Source organism: Ammospiza caudacuta, chromosome 6 (assembly GCF_027887145.1).
Source record: "Ammospiza caudacuta isolate bAmmCau1 chromosome 6, bAmmCau1.pri, whole genome shotgun sequence".
In the NCBI taxonomy this organism is placed as follows: Eukaryota; Metazoa; Chordata; class Aves; order Passeriformes; family Passerellidae; genus Ammospiza; species Ammospiza caudacuta.
Window position 1 is genome coordinate 2,884,929 of NC_080598.1, and position 25,156 is coordinate 2,910,084.

At 36.1% G+C, this 25,156-nt stretch overlaps 1 protein-coding gene across 3 annotated transcripts in view; it reads left to right on the forward strand.

Annotated features, from left to right (window-relative positions):
* The window catches only part of ANO3 (anoctamin 3), a 111,577-nt gene that overhangs the window by 32,186 nt on the left and 54,235 nt on the right, over positions 1-25,156 (forward strand). For all 3 annotated transcript variants that reach the window (XM_058806914.1, XM_058806916.1, XM_058806915.1), the window contains exons 2-4: positions 7,299-7,511; positions 8,402-8,473; positions 15,787-15,923. In XM_058806914.1, the coding sequence (XP_058662897.1) occupies positions 7,299-7,511; positions 8,402-8,473; positions 15,787-15,923 (422 nt within the window). The remainder of the gene's footprint in view (positions 1-7,298; positions 7,512-8,401; positions 8,474-15,786; positions 15,924-25,156) is intronic.

Here is a 25,156-nt window from a genome sequence, read left to right on the forward strand (position 1 = left end):
TAAAGTGCTGCTGCACCAGCTGCTTTTCCTGTTCCATGCCCTCTGGCGTCTGAACCATGTTTGTAACCCTCCATTGCCCAGCCTTCGGTATGTTGAGGTGTCCTGTACAGAGCTGGAAGGGGCTGGAAAATAAACTTTGGAAGTGTTATGAAGCAGACATTCTTTATCAGTGCAGGACATGTTAGAAGGCTGTCTCCTTCAATCCAATGTGTGTGACAAGACTTCACCACTAGGTATTTATCCATCATAATCATGCACATTCATTACAATGTGCTTCCTACCTAATACATAAACATCACTTTCCTACAACTGATTTGCATGCATCTTCCTCCTACTGGAGGTCCTTATATGGCCCTGGAGGGTCCTCTCAAGGTGGTTGTATTCACTGAATGCTTTGATATTACAGGCAACCTTTCCTTGAACTTTTTCTTTGGGCATGTGCTGTTGCTCCGTGTTACATAACTTTTCCCAAACCCCCCTGTAGTTCTCTTTATTTCTTCTCCCCTGGCTCCAGCTATGTTTATCATCCTGTGCACGTGCCTTTGCATCCTTTTATCTTTTTTGCGCAGAAATTTTGAAGCTCTGATCGGCAACTTCAGGGGGACTGAAAATTTATATTCTCCATGTTATTTACCAGGAGCACCCCAAAGCTGGATGCTGTTTGAGATGTGGCTGCAGGAGAGTCAACTAGAGAGGAGTAATCTCTTCCCTTGACCTCCTAGCTTCACACATGTCAAAGTAGCTCAAGAAAGAATCAGCTTTTGTTTCTGCAAGGGTTTCACTGCTGACACAACTGGGAGTCAACCTGTTGAGAAGTGCAGTGCCAGTTATTACAGCAAATAGCCAGTGCCACGAATTTCTAAATGAAATTGTTTTATTGGTTTCACCAGCAAAGTGAGGAGGCAGCTGTTCAAAAGAAGTATGCATGGCTTTGTCAGTTGGCGTGAACATGGATGGTTTTGCCGCTGGAGAGGTTTACAGTTTGTTCTGACAAGCAAAAACTTGTAAATACTGAATAGGCGACAGGTCATCATCAAACTTTGGTCTCAAGGCTCCAAATACCAAATGTCTGCTAATTTAGAATTCTGGCTGTTATTAGAAGATCTTACAGGCACAGATGACTTAAAGAAGGGCAGATCACCTGCTGTAGATGAGCTGTGCTGTTTTAATTTACTTTTAACCCAACACACTAAATTAATTGGGCCTAAAAAGCTGCCAGCAATAAAAGCACTATTATCAAGTCATGTGTCCTACTAGTAGCAAAACAAAGAGAATAAATCCTTACCCTTCCTAAAGCAACCTTTCAAAGGTTGGTCACTAGGCCCACACACTCTGCTTGGTGTTTAGGGTGGGCTTTTTAGTCAGGTTTTACTGTTCTGAGTTGTGCTTCAGGAAATTTTGAAAAAAGTTAATAGGTATATGAGTCTTCATGTTAAATGAAATGAGTTAATTGCAAATTACAATTTTTGCAGTCTCTTTAGTGCCAGCTGTTTTTAATATTATATTCACTTTTATTTTACATCCTTAAAAACTGAAAGTATTTACTTTTTCCCCCTTGTATGCATTAACATATATAGACATAGTTTTCAAATTCTGAAATGGAAGAAGTAATTTTAAAAAAGTCAATAATCACTTCCAGGAAAACTTTTTGTGGATTTAACTTAGACTCTGATTTTTGTGTTGAATATGTTTCCTTTGTATTTAATTCCACAGAATTTATTATAATGTTAATAATTTTATGGACTGTGCTCTGAGAAAGTGAGGCAAGTTTTGCAGTGCTAGAGAAAGTGTCTTTTAATTGCTGCCATAACTAGAAAAGTCAGATAAGCTTCTTAGCATGTAAGAACTATTTGCAAATCTGAAATGAATGCTGCAAATTTCAAATGTAAATTAATAAGTTGGTATGAGATTAACAACATCTGTTAAACACAATTCCCTGTCTTTTCTTTCAGATTATCTAATTGATTTAACTGAATTTTAATTAATCAGGGTCATCTTGGTATTTCATAACTCTTACTGAAGTGTTTGAATGTGCTTGATAGGTTCAGTAGGATGCTTCATTTGTAAAAGATGAGATCAATCTGAATGCATTTATGATGGGGGTGTGTGTTCAGTGAAGGGAATTGTCAGGAAAGACCTTTTGTCACTCCTAATTTCTTGTGTGAATATGCATGTATTAAGACATGTGTCCTGCAGGATGCATTGTACTGCAGCCTCTCATGAACCTGTTGCAAATTAAATCTTTTTCCACCAAAGATCAGAGATTGGTGGATGTTCCATGTTTTTATGAAAGGAGACACAGTGTATATTTTTAAAAGTGACAAAATAAAGGTTGAAATGTAGTTGCATCTAGTTATGAAACAGAGCGATAAGAATTATGTTCTATATGAGCAATTCTGTAACTTAATGAAGTTATAGAACGTTAATGAAATGCATTATGCATGCAAAAAAAAAATCTTCCAGTTATGTATTTCAATATATTCCAATATTGAAATCTTAGTCAGGTGCAGAGATGAACATAGAAGAGTTACTTAGTTCTGTACATTTTGCTTAATTGTGTTTGTTGAAAGGATATCATTTTCTCTTTAAATAATAAGCTTTGAAAGAGCACAGGTAACTTTTTTTTCAGGTATTTAACCTTTAGAGTTTTTAAGTACTTAAGTTATAATCTCAACTTTTTCCCTGTAATTTAGGAAAACTGTAAAATTACAGATTTTTTAAATAGCTTTGTACACCTCCACACCATTGAGCTGCCTACGTGGGCCTAATCTTCAAGTAGCTGAGTTGAGTTTGGTACAAAGGTCGCTGAAGGAGGTGAAAAAAAAGCTGTCTTTTTAACAAGCTTTCCATTGTATCCTGCTCCTTCCTCCACGCAGCCTTTGTCACATGCTGCCTCTCAGCAGTCACTTAAAGCTACCAGGAAACTGCACTGCAGTTCAAACACGAAAAAAATGCTCAGCTCTTCAGGATTGAGAGCTCTAAGGATGTGCAGAGGAGTTCTCAGGTGAGCAGTAGTTGTACAGCCACGAGCTGCCAAAATCAGTGTGACTTTCATACATGGCTATGGGCAACAAAATCGCATCTCACTTTGTTTGTGGGAGCAAATAAATGTGTGAGAACAAAACCTGGCTGTTCTAGGGCAAACTGGCAGCTGGGGTTAAGGAGCATCCTCTGTTCTTCTGGGCATCCTAACTCATCAGTTCTTCTGGGTCTCACATCAGCATCCCCTGTGCCTCTTCCTCAGCCTTGTCTGTAACCTCAGATGTGAAGTCATCCCAATCTGTGTCTCACCCAAACGCGTTTAGGAGAGAAATGGACCGTAGCTCTGCTTCTAGACTGTGTTACTTTGCTTTGATTTTGGTACTAGTTGACTTTATGGGGCAAAGGAATCAATTTTAAAGCTTCCATTTTAAAAAGCTTGGGAGTTATATTGGAGTTTCACAGTGAAAAGTAGACCAGTTAAATAAGGAAATTTCAAGATACTGGTCTTAGGATTCTGAGCTTGCTTCATCATGTGAAGCTTTAGAACAGTCTAAGTTTTTATCTTGGTCCAGATGGAGCTACAATCTATGTGATGGAACATAAACACAGTGTGTTTTGCTGTATTTGAAGGAATTGCTGTTCCTTGTTTTCTTCAAAGTCATTCCCACACAACAAAAGTAGTGTTGCTCATACTGAATAGAGGATACCAACATCTCTGGTTGAGAAAAACTGAAGATTTATATGGCTGAGGCTCCTTAGGATAGCTTGTTTGTTCAGTAAACATTTGTAACCATCTGGTGTGCTGTGTTTTTCAGTAATGAAATGACTGTGAAAAAAATATAAACTTTTAAATTAGTGAAATTAATAATTAGGAGAAATAAATATTTTAATGAGATACTTGATTGGTGTTGTCAGTAGTAATGCCAGAGGTTATGATCCCTTTCAGGCTTCAGATGCTTGAAACCGTATAGGGAGTGTTTTGAAAGTAGTAGTAAAATGCATGCACCTTTTTCTGCAGAAGTTTTTCAAGACTTAAAAATATAACTTAAGCATTCAAATAACCCTGTGACAGGGAAAAGAATATCCCCTGCAAAAAATATCTTCTGGCACAAATTCCATTTTTTATTCAGTTTTACTGCAGCACTTTCCCCATAGAAATACTGTAAGCCTTAGCCAGGTCATTATCCTGAGTACCTTCTGCCTACCTGCAATTCTCCACTGAAGTTTTGCTAGCATCAGGTTTTATATTTTTTGAATATAATCAACCTTACTGGAATTGAATAATAGGACCAAGGGCTTGGCAGTTGTTATAAACTAGGTCTGTCTCTGTAAATGAAATCTGGGGATAGGGTTGGAGGGGAGGGAGGTGGATTAGGGGTGTTTTTTCAGATCAAACTGGGAATATATAGAGCAGTATTGGTTGACTGAAAATGCAGTGACCAAAATAAGTGACTCTGTTTTCTGTCAGGAGATCAGTGCCTAAGTGTTGTTCAGGGCAAGGCCTCAAGCAGCACAGCACACATGATGTGTACCTCATTAGCTGGCCAAAAGCTGGTGTTATGATTTGGCTTCTATAGAAGCTACTTCTTTTTGATGCTAAGATTTGTGCTGGATTAAATGGGGGATAGTTACTGGGCTGCTCTTTATGAGGCTAGCACTGATCCAGCCTTGCTTACAGCATTGAGTTAACAATTAATAGGGACTAGCTGCCAAACTCTCCTCATGTAAAATAAGGAGCAAATGAAAGATCAGTTCTTTTCTTAACAGTACGAAAATTATCATCTGAGTTTGTATTTCACAGAATGAGGCATAGCAAAATTTTTCTTTATGTTTCTAGTGGCCAAAACCTGAAGGCCTCTGAGAGTTTGCTTTATTTAGAGTCTTTCTAGATTGGCATAATATTGAGCATGCAATTAAATTGTGCATACTCACTTTAAAACCAGAAAAGCTTCTCATATTCTAGCTCCATCTTTCCTGCCTGACCTATCAGAAAGCTGTGAGTAGTTCAGCTCTCTGTTGGCTCTACAGCTGTAGTACAGCTCTCTTTTCTGGCTTTGAGCCACGTAGAGATTTGCCTCTGTAACAGGAATCCCCAGCATCCCCTTGGAAAGAAGACTTTCCAAGGCAGAAGTGCTAAAAAAAAAAGGGCAGCATCTAATTAAACCATATATTATTTACCTTTTTTGCCTACATGAGGAATTTCTACACTCATGTTATAATTGTTCCCATGCTCATGCTAGCTGCCAGAGGAATATTATGTAGGAAAAGAAGGAATAAATGAAATTGTTGTAGAAAAACAAGTCTGTTGGGCTTTTTCTGCTAAGTGTATATATGTCTACTATTGCAGATGAAAAGATCCCTGAACAAGCAAGGACTTTCTAGCTGGAAACTATATCGTCTAGAAAACTGCTCTGTGGAAAAGAGAGGAAGGAATGAAAATAATTTCAGTAACTCAATTTAGTGATCCAATTCATTATGTCAGCCACATGTTATTCATGCTGGGTAAGCATTTCCATGCAGCAGCAAGTGCCATCAAAACTAGCATATCACAGAACTGGACTCTGGCACAGTAGCAGAGTATGAATTAACTTTTCCAAATTTTAAGGTAGTTCATACCAATAACATAAGAGCAAATCTGCTGTGAGATTACTTTGCTGTGATTCACTTTCTTCAAGCAGAAGCAGCATGATATTAAGGAATCCATTTGAAATGACACCGGGAAATATAGAGTAAGAGAGAGCAAAAGGGGAGATTTTCTTTTCAATTGAGGCATTATGTAATAAAATAATTGCATTCTGTTTTTTTATATGTATCACTTAAATTTGGGCTAAAATTGAATGTCAGTATGTGTTATTTGCATTATCACAAATTTCTTTGGTAACAGTGATTCATCTCGCCACACATAGTGACTCCAGAGTAGATGAAAGAACCATTTCTCTTTGGCAACTCTAATAATTATGCAGTGGGGTCCATACTTACAGGCAGCCTATCCCTGCTTAGGAAATTTATCACTGAAGCCATCCAGAACAATTACAAAGTGTATGTCTTTATATATTATTCTATATTACCCATTGCTGTGTCTAACTGCTGCAGATTTTTGTCTAATAAATGTCCATTTAGGAAGAACTATAACAGAGACTCTCTGGAAACCTTTCAGGTAGCACAAGACGTGTGGCATTGCTCTGCTATGAACAAGGCACTGTCAAGGCCCAGTGCCCAGTGTTCTCTGTTGGCACACAGCAGCCTTTTTATTAAGAGGCAGAGTTCTTTCTGCACATACTTATTTAAAGACTTATGCTATCTTCTGAGGCAACAGAAGCTTACCTGTTTATAAAGTAAATTGTTCTGTTGAGCAGAGAAACAGTACAGTGAAAGAAACTAGCTACACTAGTGGACTTTGGTTTTGCTCTGTGTTGAATTAACTTTTACAAGGATTGTGTGTGTCATTGCTCTGTATTGAATCAGGAGGTGTATAATACTGAGTTTTTCTTCCATGTAAACTTAGGAAAGCTACTTAATTTCTAGGTCTCTCAGAAACAACTCTAAAAGAGACAAATCATTGTCACAGCTGCTTTGTTCTAACTGACCCTGGAATAGTTGGGGTCTTTTTTGCTACATTTGTTTGTTGTTCTATGTCACAGACATATTTTATGAAAAATCCTTTCACTAGGATTTTTTCTCCTGAGAAGCTGGGAAGCTTCAGCTTCTCCATGTTTTGCTACTTTGGAATGTGATTTGGAGAATTGTTTACCCAGCATGTGAATTGTTTTTACTTGATGACCAATGATGGCCAGCTGTGTTGAGGCCGTGAGCAATCACAAGACTTTATTATTCATTCCATTCTAGCTTCTGGTGTATGCTTTCTCTTTCTTTAGTATAGTTCTAATATATCATTTTCTTTTAATATAATACAATATCATAAAATAATAAATCAGCCTTCTGAAACGTGGAGTCAAGATTCTAATCTCTTCCCTCATCCTGGGGACCCTCAAACACCACCGCAGTTCTACAGTATTTTTTCACAAAGGTTACCCAACAGATCAAAGGATTAAGAACATTAATTTATTTCCATAATGGTGAAGGGGAAATTTTTGTAGCTTTGAAAGGAAAATGTAAATAATTTACAGAATGGGATAGTATTAGCATCTGTATTTTAGTTCATTACATTGTTTTTTTAATAACTTCAAACCTTTTAGCACAGCATTTTTGTTTAGTTGAGGAGTGGCTTATTAAGTGGATTCATAATTAGCCATCTTTCTTTGTCATGGTCCAATATGCTAGAGCTTATTATGTTATTTTCCTTTTGGCTATTTCAGGTATGAATACAAGCAAGAGCGAGACAGTGAAAGAGCACCCATTAAAACCCTCTAGAAGATCTATGCCATGCCTTGCCCAGAGCCAAACACATCCTCAGAGCCTGAGCAAGCATTCATCATTTCTGCAGCCAAACCGTGTGCAGCCACAGCTCCAGCCCCAGCCTTTGAGTGCAGGGACGTCAGCAGCTGCAGTGGATGTCGTGTCAGAACGAGGTAGGACGTTTTTCCCTTTCAGGAGTTTGCTCCAGCTCTGATAAACTGATTTATTTAGATATCTATGGTTTGTTGAAGAAATGTTTTTGCAGAAAACACCTACACATATTACATTAACAGGTTCTTAAGTGAATCTTTATAATGTTTGAAGTGAGTTTTAAACTAATTTTTATTTTTGTCAATGATGACATTATTTCCTTCTCACTGGTAATAAGACAAGAAAGTCTTGCTCATTTATGCTGGAGAAAAGTAGGAAAGTTTTTGTAGTCTGTCCTAGAGGAGAAAGAAGGAATAAATATTAGGCTTCAGGCAAAAAATGTCTTTATATATGAACATGTAGAAGGAGATGCATTCATTCACAAACAGTAGAATCAGGGAAGAGCTGTATGGAAAGAATGAAAATGAATGGAGAAAATCCTTCCAAATTTTAGCTCGTGTGGGATAAGGAACTACTTTTATTTTAGGATTTCTAATTTAACAGATACACATGCCTTATCGGAGGAACTAGTATAGTTGGAATCCCAGTCACTGTGTGTCACCTGTTACCAACTCTTGCCATCCTCTATTGCCAGATGTGTGTGAAGTTTTGTAGAATAAATTAACTCATCTGGTAGTAGCTTTTGATAAGTCTGTCTTTATTGTTGATGGACACTAGGCATTAATTATTGTTCTTGTGAGTTATTTTATTGAGTTAAACTTCTCTTAGTAATAGAAAGTCTTCATTAAAGTGATCTTACTCTTTTTTCTATTGATAGAAAGTGCTCTTCAAAATTTCAGTCCAAAGTGTTTTATTTGAGTTACTGACGACTTTGAAAAGTGTTTTTTACAGTAAAGATTTTTTACGTAGAAAATACATGTCAATGCTGATACAGTTATTGCATTTATTTCAGCTAAAGTGGTGGAGACTTTGGAAAGCAACTTGCTTAAACTGTCTAATACAGAATATGGTGATCCATTTTCAGGTAAGTTGTTGTCTGAACTGAAACAATGAAAAATTACTGATTCTTTGAATAATCTCACAGTATTTAAGTGTGGAAAGGCCATACTTACCCTGAACTTCCATTTTTTTTGAAAGGGGAGACTAAGTGTGATTAAAGAAATGTGTCTGTCATAAATTTCCTGATACTGTCTCACCTTTTAGACTAAAAGCAGGGACTGAAGAGAGAGAAGTGTCATATATTGAATATATCCTTTTCCTATAACAATTCTTCATAAAATAATAATAATTTTGAACAAATGTACTTGAAATTCCTTTAAAGTTGCTATTATTCACTTGTTTTTCCTATATAGTCATGTCATTCACTATTATTGTGGCTGCAGTTCTTTTGTTGGGCTTTTTTTGATATTTTGTGTATTTGCTTTGGACATTTACATACAAAAAGTGTTAAAATTTGGGAAGCAAAAAAAAGGTAATGGAGATAATAGCCATAATTTTAATGCTTTGCTACTATTTTGATATTGTAATTAAGTCAGAGTAAGTAGGGAAAAAGTTATTCTTAGAATTATCTTGTAACTGCAAATTGAATCTGTAAATACACACATGGGTAGTAATTTACAAGTTCCAGGATGAGGTAGTTGCCATCTATTTTACCCATACAGACACAAAGATATTTCTGCACCTTGCACAACTACTAGGAAAGATATTTTTACTCACAGTTGATGAACATCAAACTAGAAATCAGATATTCATGCTGAATGAAAGATATCAAGATATCTGCTTTCAGAAAGCTAGGTCTGCTCACCTCTCACATAATTTGGCATTGAATTTTCTTGATCCCTAAAATATATGATAGATAAGAGGGCTCCTCAAGGTTTCCTGGGTAGGTAACTACTGGATATAGTGAAATTGATATTTCTTCAAAACCAGATATTCCAAAATCATGGCGCAGAACGAGAATTTGGCATGAAGATTATATAAGAAAATCAAGTCTTAGTAAGGTTCCAGTTAAAGCTGCTGCCCTTTCCTGGGGTAATTGGTTGGCAAGCATGGCTACTAGGAGATTTTACTGTTATAATTTCCTTCTTTTCTTTTTTTTTTTTTTTAATACCCTGCTCTATTTGTAATATCTTGCTCTATTTTATTATGTATGTGAATTGCTTACACATACACTTGCTGATATTATTGTGTATTTATATATGTCAGCAGTAATTCTTTCTCACAATAAACGTTGCTGGTTTTCAGTCCCATTACTTAGTTTTAACCTGAAAAGATACATGGAGGGCTCAGCAACTCAGGAGAAGATAGATTGATTCCTTTTACTTCAAAATTGTGTTAAATTTTGGTGTGCATGTTTCTTCTCTTCTGGCTACAGCTATGCTCGTGGAAGAAAAAGTATTTAAATAGTTGCCCTTTACTAACTTGATTTATGAATTTGCTCATGTTGAGTCAATCCCAAATTACATGAGTGAAATCTGTTAAGTTATTCACAGTTATAGAAGTTATAGAAATGTAACTGATTAGGTTAGTCAGTTATAAACAAGCAAGAAAACAGTATTAAAAACATTACTGCCAGAGGTCAGTAATAAGAATTGCCTTATTTTTATATTAGCACTATCTGTTAGATTCATGAAGAGAAATAAGGGACAGTTAAAAGGTGCATGTAACAAAATGGCCTGTATACCTTCAAAATACAGTTTGTTGATCCTTAATTATTGTGTTTATGTGGGTAAGAATTTGTCTCCAAGTCTAAAATTTTCAGTTTAATCCTGAGTCTGGATGTAGATAGGGAGGGGATGTAAAAAATAAACCTGAAAAAGGAATATTGCATCTTCAGCTTTGATCCCCAGATAGGTTAAAACAATGCTTTTGTAGGTACTCTGGCAGTTTCATGGAGTTTGAAAAGAAGGCTGTTTAATGGGTATCATCATCTTAGTGAATATTTTCAAACTGCTCCCCTGAGAACATGAAAGAAAGCGGAATTAAGTGAATGTGGTGAATTTTTAATTAGGCAGTGTTGTAGAAATGTAGGCCAAATGGCTTTCTCCTCTTCCTGAGCTGTTTGTAGACAAAATTATCTTGAGCGAAGATTAACTGGCATCAAATAAAGAACTTCAGTGGAAAGCTTCACTTTTATTTCAGTTGGCTATAGCTGAGGCTGTCAGACAAGCTTAGTTAATGATCTTAATAGATTTATGAAGTAAAAAGTCAATGTATTACACCTTTGTTAATTACACATAAATAAATGGGATAAACGGGATCAAGGACATTATGGATTTGTGTAATTTTTCCTCTGCCAGTTTTAGGTAGTCAGTAGTGTTTTTAGTTTGAGGAAGTGGTACATTCAATCCAAGTGATAAATATTGAGCTTCTCTAATGTATATCGTGAACTTTGAGGTTTCAGGCATAATGCAATGCCCCTCTTTCTGACTCACTCAATCCCCTCCCACTTCTGGTGGGAGACACAGAAGGTGGAGAGTACTGGGTTGAAATAAGAACAAAAGTAACATTCAGTAGCAAGTAAAACATCACAAACTAATTTATTCTTTTTTTAATTCTGTTTTTTTTCCCCCCTTAGATTAATTATGAGGATTTGTGCATAATAACTCATCTTTCTTAGCAGGACATGAAAGCTTTCCTAGATAATTAACAATTTTGCTGTGACAGATACCTTGTATTCTGAATTTATCATGAATCCAATTACTACAGAGTTTATATATAAAAACCAATGTATTTATATGCTATGCTGCAATACAGTGAACTGACAAATGAAAAGCTGGACCAAAATTAACAATCCAACAAAGAATCATAATAACTGAATGATAAAAACTACTTTTCAATGCTCAATTATTGAGGTGTTTGTAAGTCAATTTTGTGATGTTATGATAAATTGAAATGGGCATATAATATATATATAACCTGTGCAGTACATACCATGTTTATATAAAAAGAGGGACTGAAAGATCACAGAAGATATGATTCCAGGAAACCAGGTTCAGTTTCTGCTTCAAGAGAAATGTGGTGTTTCCATTATGCCTTCTAGAATAATTTTATCCTAAGTTTGTGGTCAGTGCCTACATAAATGAGGGTGTCACGTCTGTTGTGGTTGTGTAGTGAGGTGGCTGACAAGCTGCATGAGAACAGTTTGTCCTATACCCAGAGCTGTCACGCTCCCGTACTGGAGCTGGTTCATGCCTGGAGAGCTGGCAGTATGGATGAAGAAATTATGTAATCTGTTCAGTGCTCATGGGAACATAATAAGGATTAGTCTTTGGACTTAATATGCAGTCCAAAATATTGATGTGCTTTAGGCATTTAATCTGTCTCTAGCAGTTTTATGCACCATTTTAACTCATCTAAAGAGCAATAATATATGACTGACTCCCTTTTAAAAAAATTAGAAATATTCTGTGTAACAGTTACCACTGTCTGAAAGTTCCTAAAAAGTTGTACATTGAGGAAGGTCTTTGTCTGTTGTGTGTAGGCACAGGGTGTGTGGTGATTGGGAGTGGGGCTGTGGCTGATCCCCAGTTGTCTCCAGCTGTGCAGGACAGGTGAATGCTGTTGAAGGTGAGGAGCCAGGGGGTGCCCAGGGGTGCTGAGCAATCACACAGGGAGCAGAGGGCACACAGGGGCAGGGCATCAACATGAGTGGTATAAAAGGTTGGGCTGAAGAGCAACAAGCAGCAGGTGCTTGAAGCTTCCTTTGGTGTAGGTTGTGGCTCCAGAGTTTTTCTGGTAGTTATGGTTTTCCATATCTAAATATACATACACAGGTAGGTGAAAACATTTCTATGTTATCTGTATAAGATAGTGTTCCAGGTGCACAGCAAAATAAAATAAGACCTAAATCTATCACAATGTCATTTATCTAGGTGTCTAGTGATGTTCTTCTTCATGATTTTCCTAGGATTTAAATTAGGACAAAAGGGGATTATTTACTTGACCAATAATCTCTTTCTTACTAAAGCTTTGCAAAGCCTATCCTCAAATGTGTAAAGGCTCAAAGGATTGAGTAGAGTTGTTGTATCAAAGTTTATGAAACAGAAACTATTTAGAAATATTTATATTAATTTTTCTTTCCATCATTATGCCACTTTTCAATTGAAAAACATTTGCTACCAGACACTACTGGGTATATATAAAATATATCGCTGGATTGCAGGATACACAGAAATCAGAACAACTGCTTTTTATCTCCTGTGATAAAATTGAAATGCAGTTTTGGCCCTTCAGAAAAGTATGATAGTAAGAAAGGTAGCCAAGCAGTTAAGACCCAAAAAGATTCAAAATGTGAACTTAGTTATGTATTTCTAAACTAAATGCTTCTGCATTACTGTGTAAAGGATTTCCAGAAATGAAATTGTCTTCAATGTTTTATCATGTAAGTGACCTTATAGGGCAAATCTTACTGTCATGTGTTAAGTGTTGCCAAATTATGTGTCAGGAAGCGTTGATTAGTTTTTGTGATTGTTGGGGGTTTAAGTTTCTTTCCTTTTGCTCCTTTTTACTTATAAAATTGACTTATAGAATTTTTTCCCATAAATTGCTAGGACACATTAGCAACTGAGTACTTGGGAAAACCAAAGAAATGGCCAAGCCTCAGGGGAGGAGAGCATGTGTTTGCACTTGTCTTGTCCCAGAATTTCTCTCTGATGGGGGGAGATAGCGCAGGAGTTGGGCAGGTAAAGGACAGGGCTGGGGTGGCTGCTCGGGAGGCAATTGGCTGCTCCTGAGCCCAGCCCAGACCTGCTTCTGCTGCCCTGGGGTGAGCCTCTGATTGTGAGAACTGCCCCTGAACATGGTCTTTGAGATGTAAGACTTGGTAAAAAGATGGATGTTAAAGTCTTTCTGCTGTTAGTAGGTACTCTGGAAACTCACACAGAGAGGTCATGTAAAGGGTCACGCAGGTTGTGTTTGCGTCGGTGAGACCCTTGTCGCTGGGAAGCTGTGGTGGGTCTGTGTGAGCAGTGCAGCTTCAGGGCTGGCTTCTCTGAGAAGCTGCTGGAAGCTTCACCTGTGTCTGGTGGAGCCAATGGCAGCAGCTCCAAGGCAGGCCTGCTGCTTGGCAAGGCTGAGCTCATCAGTGGCTGTGGAAGTGCCTTTGGAGTAACAGATCTGAGAAGGGAGAAAAAAATACACAAGGGCAACTTCAGCTGGAACAGAGATTCTCTTGCAGCCCCTGGTGAAAACCATGGTGAGGCAGGCTGTGCCCCTGGAGCCTGTAGAGGTCCATGGTGGAGCAGGGACCAGCAGCTTACAGCCTCAAGAGGCTTGTTCAGAGCTAAATAATATTCCCCTTTTTACTGTATTCATAGCATTGCATAGTGGGAGAGTACTTTTATGTATAAAATAAGTCATCAACTGCTGAAAGATAGAATAGGAAGTATCTTTGGATTTTAGAAAACATTTCTTTATAAATTCACTTAATTTTAAAGGCTGTTTGGGGTTTTTGTTTTGCTAAAACAAATTTTGACTACATTTCAGGCAAAATAGCAGACGTCTCTAGGTGAAAGATTTTTTTTATAGAAGGGAGATGCTGCAATTTGAAATATGTGTCCTTGAAAGCATAAAAATGTTTAGCAGGTGAAATGCATTGAGCACAGAGGGAGAACTTATTCATAACTTCAAATTACTTAAATTTAAAAAGTTGCAAAAGTTTTGCAAATGTATTTTGTTTTTTAGTACTAGGTGTACTCATAATGTCTAATCCTCTAAAACTTCCCTCATTGAAATAGACTTTTTAATATAAGTATAGTCTTTCTTTCAGCTTAAATGACCTAGTTTAGGTTTCATAGGCCTGCCTCTTCATTTTACTGGCTCCTAAAACTAAGAGCTCAAACCTAGGCATAAGTCAAATATGCAGAGTTGCTAAGTACTGTTTCCTACCTGAAGCCTTCTTTTAACTATGTTCATTTTTGTTGAGCAGAGAGTAAGTTGTATATGAAGTTACATCATTGTTTAAAATAAATAAAACTCCTGAATTATGCACATTGACAATAAAAATGAGCTGGTTTGTACATTAAGAAATCCCACCACGGATTTACCATGGTTAATATCAGTATTAGAAATTATCAAGGGTACATTTTGTATAATCATTATGTAGAGACTAAATTGAGGAAAAAATAGCGCTCAGTAAATGTTCTGGTTTTAAATATTTTAATATGTGAAATGTTTAGGGTGCGTGAGATAATTGTGGTTGTTTTTCTTAATTTCTATAGTACTTAGTGTAGAGAATTTAACTGAACAACTTAATGAAAAATACTTAAATGTTTCAGATGAACATTTATGAATTTAAAATCCATGAAATTCAAGATCGTGGTTCCCACAGCAACCACGACTTTTTTCTTGGCTTCTATTTAGGGTTTCAAAATACTGAGCTAAATGCTGTTCCTAGTCCACCTGACTTTTCCCATGTTGATGTGAAAGCTGAGATGGGAACTTAGGATTTGTGGGTAAATTTTTTGTCTGAATATGTTTCTTTTTCCGATTTGGCCAAGATAAAATTGCGTGGCAATGATTATTCCGTCTTTTTAATCTTTAATATATTTTTTCAAATCTAGCCATATTCTAACATGAATTTAAACTTTACAGTCCAGCACTGCACAGGCATTGCCCTTCATTTTACTTCTTCTTGGTGTATAGGGCAAGAATTGCCATGATTTTTGATGGACAATATGGGTGATCTCTGAGGGAGGTACTCAGTTTCCTGCAGCTCTGTTATGGTACTCAGCTAAGTTTTCGTAAAAACTTCAGCTGAGCAATTAAAACCAAATCCAGTGAGAAAGCGAACATTTTCTCCATGAAGATCTCCTACCTCCTACCACCATCCTTGAACAAGGTACACCTATTAAAATGTGTTCTGAGGAACTTAGTGCAATATCTGACTGCAAATTTTCAAATGGAATATCTGCATGTGTGTAGGGGAACTGGCATTTCAGTTGTTTGTTTAGATTTAAAACATGAGATGTTCCTCTGGTCTGCAGGCTGTGCTGCCTGTTTGGTGAAACATCCTGAGCCTCAACAACTGTGACTCAAACAGTTGAATATTCATATTACTTTGTTTTTTAGAACTACTGTAAAGGACATTATGGACTTTTTTATTTGAAGGCTAATAAAAAAACCATTTCTCCTGGCCTTCTACTAAAAATAGCAGTCACATCCAATTTAAGATGAACATTGTAACATTTCACGTATAAAGCTTTAACAGGAAAATAAGTGCATTATTAAAATGTGTACACATAAAATGAATATTCAACTGTGGCTGTAATAATGCTGTTTGTTTCTATCCATTATAATCTAAAATGAGCCCATTGTTTTCTTCTGATTTTCCTTCAGATGTAGGCAAGGAAAAAGATACATACACAGATGATTCAGAACATGGGAATTATGATGCTCGTACAGATCAGTCATTGCTTATTCAAAATAAGCTCACCAGGCAGAAAACAGAACCTCGAACTAAATCTTCTTTAAAGGTAATGGACACAAAATTCTATTAAATTGTATCAGCTGTCAGAATGTGCTTAAATATTTTTAAAATGCGATTTCTAAAGCAACATATGTTGCAGCCTAAGTAAATAGGCGTCTCATGGTAAGAAATTTAGGTGGCTCCCAAATTGTTGAAAATGATGAAACTTGTAAAATAATTTTAGTTAATGGTTTTAAATAACTTTTAATTATTTTTTTTAATTAATCATAAGCAGTCTGCTAAGTCTTAAATCACTTTTAGTTAGCATTTAGCAAAATTGTCATGAGTTGCTATTATGGGAACACAACTGCATAAAATTACTGAAATTAGTTTTGTTAAACTGAAATTATTTTTGTTAAACTGAACTTGATATGCTTCAATGAAGAAAGCCTGGGAGAAGAAAGATGTATTGTTGAAATTGGATACAAGGGGTGCAGAATTTTTGGATCACAAGGTCATTTTGCAGAAACCAGAACATAAAGAAGAGACTAAGTATGTGAGCTGGAGGAAAGAGGTATTAAAAATATGGGCTAATTAGGATGTTCCAAGAGAACTAAATAAGCAATTGAGGATAGAATATTAATGAAAAAGAATGATGCAATTTAGAACTAATGAACACAAATTTCTTTGTTTGCTAAAAATGTATAAATAGGTTAAAAAGTTTTCTACAAATTTTTATTTGGAGGCTGGAATTTTGCCTTGCTTGCTAACATTAAGAAGACAGTGTTAGAGTATTTTATTCAGCCTGATGATTTTGGAAGGTGTTAGTAACAATATTATAGTTTGAGTGACAGAATCAGTGAATGGAATTCTCTGTACTAAAATCAAGCAAAATTATATAAAATCAAAGATTCTTATGTGTTTTATTGACTCACCTAAGAGGTAGTAGCCTTCTTTCAATAAATTTATATTGCACAGAATTCAGGATATAGGATTCTGAACATGGAGTGGAATTCATGTTGTCTGGAAGGTCTCAGAAATTCTGAGAGTGTAGAAAAAGTATGTTCATGTAGCAAATGGTCAGTCAAGTGTGATCTAGATAGAGTATAAGATCCTTCTTCTAAGCAGCATCAAAATGATATCTAGACCCATTAAAAGAGAGATAAAACTCACTTATGTGTAGGTGAGTGTAGGAGTGTTGTCAGAAACCTCAACTGGAAGGCAGTTGAGTTTTCAAGCACTGGAAAAGCCATCTCATCAGATAAATCTGGCATGCTATCTTGCTTAGTAATTGCATAATTATACTATTCATCACAATGCATTTTCTCCAGCACTTAATCCACTATAATGTCAAAGAATTATGATGGATTTTCTGTTCACAAAATGTGTATTTTTTTAGTCATACTTTCAAGTAGGAGACCCTTAATTCTCCTTTCCATTAAGCCTAACTGCTTGCATATATATGACAAATGACTTAACCTCAAGAAGTTCTGAATAATTTCTTCGTCACACTGTGGAAATAGTGAATTCTGCAGCACGGGGTTTTTTTTACTGTAACATCAGTAATCCTGTATTACAAATCTCTAGTAATGCTTGAATTACTGTAAGCTTCTCTGCTGCATTCACAGCACATGTGCTGTTCTCTTCAGGAGACCATTCCAGAGTTGTTTCATGGATGGTACCTGTGGCACTTTGTGGTTTTGGCATTGAATTCATTTTTTTCAAGTCCTACAACAGCTCTAATGCTTATCACACTCATCATCATTACTGCAGTATTCTGGAACACAGGTAGATGTGTCCTCATTTCATAGGATGCTTTTAGAAAGATCTTCTATAATAGTAGCTATGTAATAATTTTTAAATAGGCTTACAGGAAATTGTATTTACAGACTGGGAATCTGTGACATGACAATGAAACTTAAGAGATTATATATTAAATCCGTATGTCATATATGTAACCTTTTCTGGTTACATTTTAATCTAAACTGTTGCAATGAGAACTTCTTGTATCCAAAGATTTTCTTTGTCTGTTTCTGCAAAAGTGGCTGAACAAAGACAAATAATAATAGATGTTCTTGTTTGATTTTGTTGATTAAACAGACAAAGCCTTTTATGTCAATTGTGGCTGAAAAGGCAGAAAAGCAATGTGGAGTCTGTAGAATTTAGATCCTGTTACTGAGCACTAAATAGTTTTAATAATAGGTAAGGCTGCTGCCAAAACAATCTAGTAACAGATGCTGTACTGTCTGTCTACTAACAGGGATTTCACTGCGCTAAAGCAAAATACTTTTTTTTCTACTTCCATGTGAAATAGAGAATAATTACTAGTTGCATTTTTTCCAAGCCCTGCATTCAGGATGGCTATGAAGTTCATAATCAGCCAGTAAGCTAACTTTCTTTCAGAGTTTAAAGAGGAGCTTTATATTTGTATTAAGTTTAAACAAAAATACACTTTTTATATTACAGTCTTTGTATGTACCGAACTACTGAGCAAACTAGTTCAGAGTTCAAAAACAGTCTTCTCACAGTGCCTCTGGCTTTTAACTTTGACAAATTCTTTTATCACAACAACCACTCTGGAAACTTCCTTCTCCATTTAGAAGGAATGTTTCTGCAAATGAGGTGGTTTGGTTTAACCCTAGCTGGGTTAAATGCAAAATTTAAAACACAGCCCTGTACCAGTTACTGTGAAGTAAATGAACTCTAGCCCAGCAAAAAGCCACACCTGAAGCAACCAGGATTCTCCTTCCCTTCATCTTTGCCTGCTTCCACAGGAAAAAGGCAAGGGGAATTTAGATTAGTCTTAGAAAGGAATTTAGTCTTAGAAAAAAGTTTTGCCTTTGGATTATTATAGGAGTCTTTGTGGCAATTAGTTTAAAAAGCCTTGGGGAAATTTCTTCCCCAAATTGATATAAAACTAGCAAAAGAGGGCTTCTAATTCTTTCTGAGACTGCTGAAAACACAGAATACTGCAGTACAGCTTTACAGCTGGTAAGTACTCTCACATATTTGAAGTGTAAACTGATCTGTCACAATAAAAAGGTCTCCTCAGTCTGACCAGATAATGAGAATGTGAAACACTGCATTGACCAGGAGTACAAGGATAAAAACATATTCTTCTTCTCTACTTTTTAATGTTTCTAAAATTTTTGCTTGTTTTAGAAGTGTTGTTGTATTCTTGAGAGATTATGGGGGAAATTGCAAAAAAATTTATCTGCAATTACTACTTGGTGCCATTATCTTTCTCAGCAATAACTTGGCTGGATACTACAGCAGTAGTGAATGTGTCTTGCTGACATGATGAAACCCAATACACTTTTTTTTTTTCCAGAAATTGTTTAGTTTTCAGCTTACATGCGTGATACCTCCATAAATCTGATTCTTGTTATTACATTTTAAAGCTTTGAAAAATCAGAGAATTTTCTTAGAGCAACCAGATGCCACTGTATTCATCTACTGTTCTTGCTTGCATGATTATGAATTATAACTGATAGTTTCCTATAGTGTGGGTTGGTATATTTCAGAATCCACAGATTTCATACTGAAAAATTGTGAGTCGCTCAGACCCATGAAAAAGCTGTCATCATTATCCATCTCTGCCAGCTTCTCATCACCAGCTGCTCTTGAAATTGCACAGAAAGTACCACTTTATGTATGTGGTTCTGCCAAGGGGTCTCACAAGGAAAAATGAGGCCAACAAGTGTCTATTGAGCAAAAACGAGTAGTATCTGCTTTGCAAGGGAAATGTAGAAAATGAGAAGGCCCCTGGGTGAAAGGCTGATAGTTGAAATGCTCTAGTTTCCTTAGGAAAGGGAAGCAGGCTAAAACAGACTTTGAGTGGAAGGCAATGTTTTCCTAGAGAAGTGGCAAAATCAGTAGCAGCCAATTCTTTACCTATTGCTATTGCATGTATAGTAGCAAGATAAGAATATTTGAGAAATTGCTCTTCCATTTCCTTTCATTCACTAGATCACTGTTACTCTCTTTGATCCTGTAAATATTTTATCTAGGTAATGCATTTTGCTGTCTGGGAAGGTAAAGAAATAATTTTTGGAACAAGGTTTGCATTATTATCTCTTGGATTCAGGAACTATGAAGAAATGCTACCTATACAATGGCCCAATTTACTGCCTTTTTCTGGTAGTCCAAAAATGCAGTCTAATAACACGGAAGTGAATAAAGCCTAAAAGCAATGATAACAGATAAAATCCTTATCCCACAATGGAAGGATGTGGTAAAGTGCAACAAAAGTTGACTTCATGCTTGTGCTTTTAGTGCTTGGCTCTCATTTCCTGTGAGGTTTTATTAAAGAAAAAAAGCCAAAAAAGCTCAGAAAATATTTCAGGAAATTCGGGGTAAATGGCAAGTCATTTCAACTTATATACAAAGATGTTCGAAAAAAAATATGTAAAGAAGAATTTTCAGTGGTTATGTTAGTATGCTTCTTAAGACATCCCTATTAGACCTCAAGAGCAAATTAGAAGAGGTTTAATATAAAAAAGCCTCCTCCTGTCTCCAAACATCCTCCATTGCTGCTCCCTCATATGGTAATATTGAAAAGACTTCCTTTAAAAATTTTGCATATCACCTAACCCACTCCTTTCCTGAAGTCAGATATGTTTTTCATAATATATACAAATGCATTTTTCATGCTTACTCTACAAGTCTGAGTAGACTATAAATGGAAAAAAAAATCGTCTGTGAGGAAGCTGAAGTAATTGCTAAATTAGTAAATCCTAAAAGGTTAAAATGCAGTTTAATTAGGAAGGTCAGATATTTCTGGAAGTCTTTGTCTCCACAGAAAAAGCTTTGTTCTGCCCAGCAGTGTAATCTCACAGAAATGCAATAGTGTGGGTAATTATGGAAGCCTGTCATGTTGTCTTTGATGCCCAGTGTAGTTTGGATGTCTTTGCATATGCAAATATGTCCCAAATTTTCTTGGTTATTTGCACAAGAAGAACGCTAAAACAATATACATTTGAAATCATCAATCTGTTTTTGAAATTAAGTAATTGGAAGGATGATTCTAGTAAATCTGGTTATGGTTTATCCATTCCTACAAACACAAAATGATGAAGTCTAACTTAGATGTGTGCTTTGAAAATTTCACATAAAGCATGCCTTAGATTATTCTTAATCAGAGTATGTTTTTAGAATGTAAAAAATGGGTCTTGTACTATTTAAAAACACTTCACAGCTAATTCCAAGTAACTTAAGAAGTCTAAAACTTATTGAAGTCCCAGCTTTGATTTTTAAACATCCTGAAATAAAGCAAGCATTATTTAGGTATCCTACTTTTGTTCATGGGAATATCCACTGTAGTTAGAATCACAGATGTGTTTATTTCCAGAAAATACTTAAGGTGTAAGACGAACCATAAGCTGTGGATGTGGACACTCACCACTTAAATGGTGGCATCCTTTGGTGTGAGTATTACTGTAGATGTTAATGCCAAGATCATGGTAACAGAGTTTGGGAGAATTAGTAACCTAAACAAATGGGATGTTTTTCATTAATCTTCCATTAATCTTCCAACCTATTAGCATCATATGAAGATCAAGATCATCAATATATTATATTGGAAGAAAGTTTTCTTTTATTACAGAGAACCATTCTTCTCAGAGATAGAACAGAAAAGCTGTTCATGTAGATGTTTCAGTTTCAGGTAGTTGCCATGCTGAAGAAGTGAACAGATCAGACTTGACCTCTGTCAGAATTCCAGCCCTAGTTCTTCAAGTTGTTTCCATGGCTGCTTTTTCTTACTTCATTATATAAAAGCCCTGAATTAATCCATTATTATCTCTGAAAGTTGTCTTAAAAGCATGAAGAAGTACAGAAAACTGCTTTTCCTTGACATCCCTCTAGAAACCAGTATGGTTTTGCATTTTAAGTGTCTTTCTGCTCTTCTTACTGTGTTCCTAGCTGATTTTACTTACAAGTGTAGACAGCAATAGTGAATATGCATGTATACGTATCTGTGTGTTTGAGAGTGTATGTATATACATATATACACACTAATACACATAAATATATGTACATATATGATAATCCATACTGGCCTTTTTGGGCTCTAAGATACCATATGAATGTATAAAACATCTCTTTTTTTGTGCTTTTTGCAAAAAAACAAATTTGTCCTGAATTCAGAACAAGGAATAGCAAGCAGTTGTCCCAGAAATGAGCTGTGGACATCCTTGTGAGAGATCTTGTGGGTTTTTAAAGATTATATGGGTTTGAGGGCTGCTGGATGATGTTCTAGAAAGTTACTGAATACGTAGAAATCAGAGCTGACACTGGCTGAACTCTGAGCATGTGGTAGAGGGAAGTAATTAATTACAATTTCTTAGTTACATGCTCTATCCTAGTACCTTTAATGTATAAACAAATTAGAGCCTTTCATAGTGGTTTGAATGTACTTGTATTTTGCTGTTGCACAGTTCAAGCTGCAAATACTTGAACAAGTGAATGGGAATTTTCTTAAAATCCATTAAAATGTAAACACCTATTTTGTCAGGCCTTAAGCCTTGCTGTTATGTTATTTTTGGAGAGAGTTGTCAGTGGTGGACTGAAGGTGAAACAAATGGCTACAACATGTATGTTGAACCTATGTGTGGTTCTCATTAACATCTGAATTCACCTAAGTAGAGTATATTATTCACTATCTTAAACTTTTTACCAGTATAAGGTGGAAAACAAAGAAAATATACCACTAAATTAGGATACAGTGACTGTATGAATCTAAAATTTGCTCCTGTTTTGAGAATGGTTTCAACTGCCTCTTTAGAAATATTTGTTTCTGTGTTTGGGGTGAAAAAATGATAAAAGTTTAATTTACACATCAGAGCAGCAGTGAGACAAATGAAGTTGAAAGAGTTACAATTACTGTGAAATGTGCTACTTAAATTAACTGGGGAGAGAAAGATCCAGTAAAGCAGATGTTCCCACTTTGTGAAAAGGGCATTTCTAATTAATTAGAATCTGAAAAATAGTTTATTGAGAAATCCCTCCATGTTGGAGGGATGTCCCTCCAAGGAAGTTCTTTTTATACATTTGAATGAAAATACAAACTTTTTATTTTATAGCTTTGCTAAATATTTGCATTGTGCTTCCACCTTTTTTTTCTTTTTGATTGAGCCAAAACTCCTTTTTCTAGGCTAAATTGATTGATGTGTTTTGCCTTGTGTAAACTTCAGTTGAATGATAGTGGCACTATTTTGAATTTTACACTTTCAGACTTCAAAGCAGCTTGTCATGTGATTTGTTATACTAACCACAAACTATGAAGCAATCAAAAATCTTGATACATAATAAAACCAAGAAACTGCAGCATCTATGGTATCAAAGCCTCTGATGCAAGCCAGTGTATTATGATTCTGCATAATGGACAAGCTTGAGTCAAGTGGTGCCTCACAGTTGAAGTTCTTCTATTTAAAGACTTTGAAAGAACAAGGGTAGGTTAAATTGTTGAGTTTACTATCTGAACTATATTGCAATACTCTAAAAGGAGTTTTTCCAAACAAACAAGTTTTCATATGTGTGTAAATGTAAGAAAGCTTAACAGATGGATACTGTTTCAGAAAATCTGGAGGAGTAAGGTGATGGAGAGGATGAAGGAATTTTGATTAGTCCTTTTATACTCATTTTTCAGGTGAAACAGGAAATCTTAGAGATTAAGGTCTTTACACAAAATATTTCTTCTGATGCTTTTCTCCTTTTCTGATCCTTTTCTCTCTTTAAAAAGGTGAAAGAATGAATTAATGTATTGGTCTAAACCAGCAGATAAATAATAAATTATCTGTGCTTGAATGCCCACTGCACTAACAGCTGATTCCTTCTGCTAGGTATAGATAATATACTCTGACTTAGATGTTTAATTGAAATTACTGCTGCCTGTTGCCCTTTTGTGTTATGGAGCTCCTTCAGATCAACTGAAAAGACCCAACTAAATCATCCATACAAATCAACCATATAAATTCTTTTACTAGTACTTAATTACTTAAGTAATTTTTATATTACTGCTAATATAGGTGGTCAACATTGGTTTTTTTTGAATAGGACAAAAGTGAAACTAATGGTGCCAGTAGCATTAAAGTGAATCAGTCATGAAATCAGTGTTATGTAGGCCAGGTTCACTGCATGAATGTGGTAAGTGGCTTCACTATTGCACTTCTAAACCCCCTGTGGGGGGTGTTCTCTGAAAGTGGTCTGGTTTAAACTGGGATAGAAGATTTCTTTCTACTGTCTTCACTGCTCATTATGTCTTTAACATTGACCCCAAATAATTCTGTTTGATGTTAATGAATACGAGGTCATATTTGGATACTGTCATTAATCTGAGAAACAAAGCATGTTTTTCTAAGACTGAAGAAAATCAGATGTTTCAGAAATGAGGAAAGAAAGACTAGAAGTAATAACCTAAAGAAAGGCAGTAGAAATGTATTACAAAAGGTGGGTGTAATTTGCAGCATGTCTGTACAGAAATTGCATGAGCAGAAAGTGTTTTGGAGAAGTTCCAGATGTCCCCTTTGGGGGAGTTTTGGCCAGGCTTTTTGTATCTTATTGTGCCTGCTTCATTAACTGTAAAAGCAGCCCTGGTCTGGTTTTGTAAAATACTTGCGCAGGAATCCTTCAGTGTTCAAGAGTAGAGTCATTGTTCATGTCTTGAACCTGAAACAGTTTGTGTTTTAAAAACTTGCATATTCAAACTTGCACTTTTGAACCTTCAGTCTACTACCTCACCCTCAAACCTCTGGGTCTTATGGATTTAGATCATTAAATCTATAACATTATAAAAAATAATGGTTTTGCTACCATTCCCATTCAGAATTCTTAGAAGGGGTGGCAGACCCTATATTCACTAACACTAACAGTCTTGGTTGACACTCTTTGCTACCTTAATTTGGACTTCAGATATTATTTATCTGAATATGAAGAAAGATATTGAGGTGTTGGAGTGTGTTCCAAGAGGGATCCAGGGTGCTAGTCTTACATGGAGTGGTTGAGGCAGCTGGAAGTATTAGTCTGGAGAAAAGGAGGCTCAGGCTGGGTGTTACTGCTCTCTACAAGTACCTGAAAGGAGGTTTAGCCATGTGGGACTCAGTCTCTTTCAATAACAAGTGACAGGACAAGATAAAACATCCTCAAGTTAAATCAGGATGTGTTTAAATCTGCTGTTAGGGCAAATTTCTTCACTGGAAGGGTGGTCAAGCATTGGAACAAGGCTGCACAGGGAAGTGGAATCACCATCCCTGGAGGTACTTAAAAGGTGTATGATGTGACCCTTGGGGACATGGTGTAGTG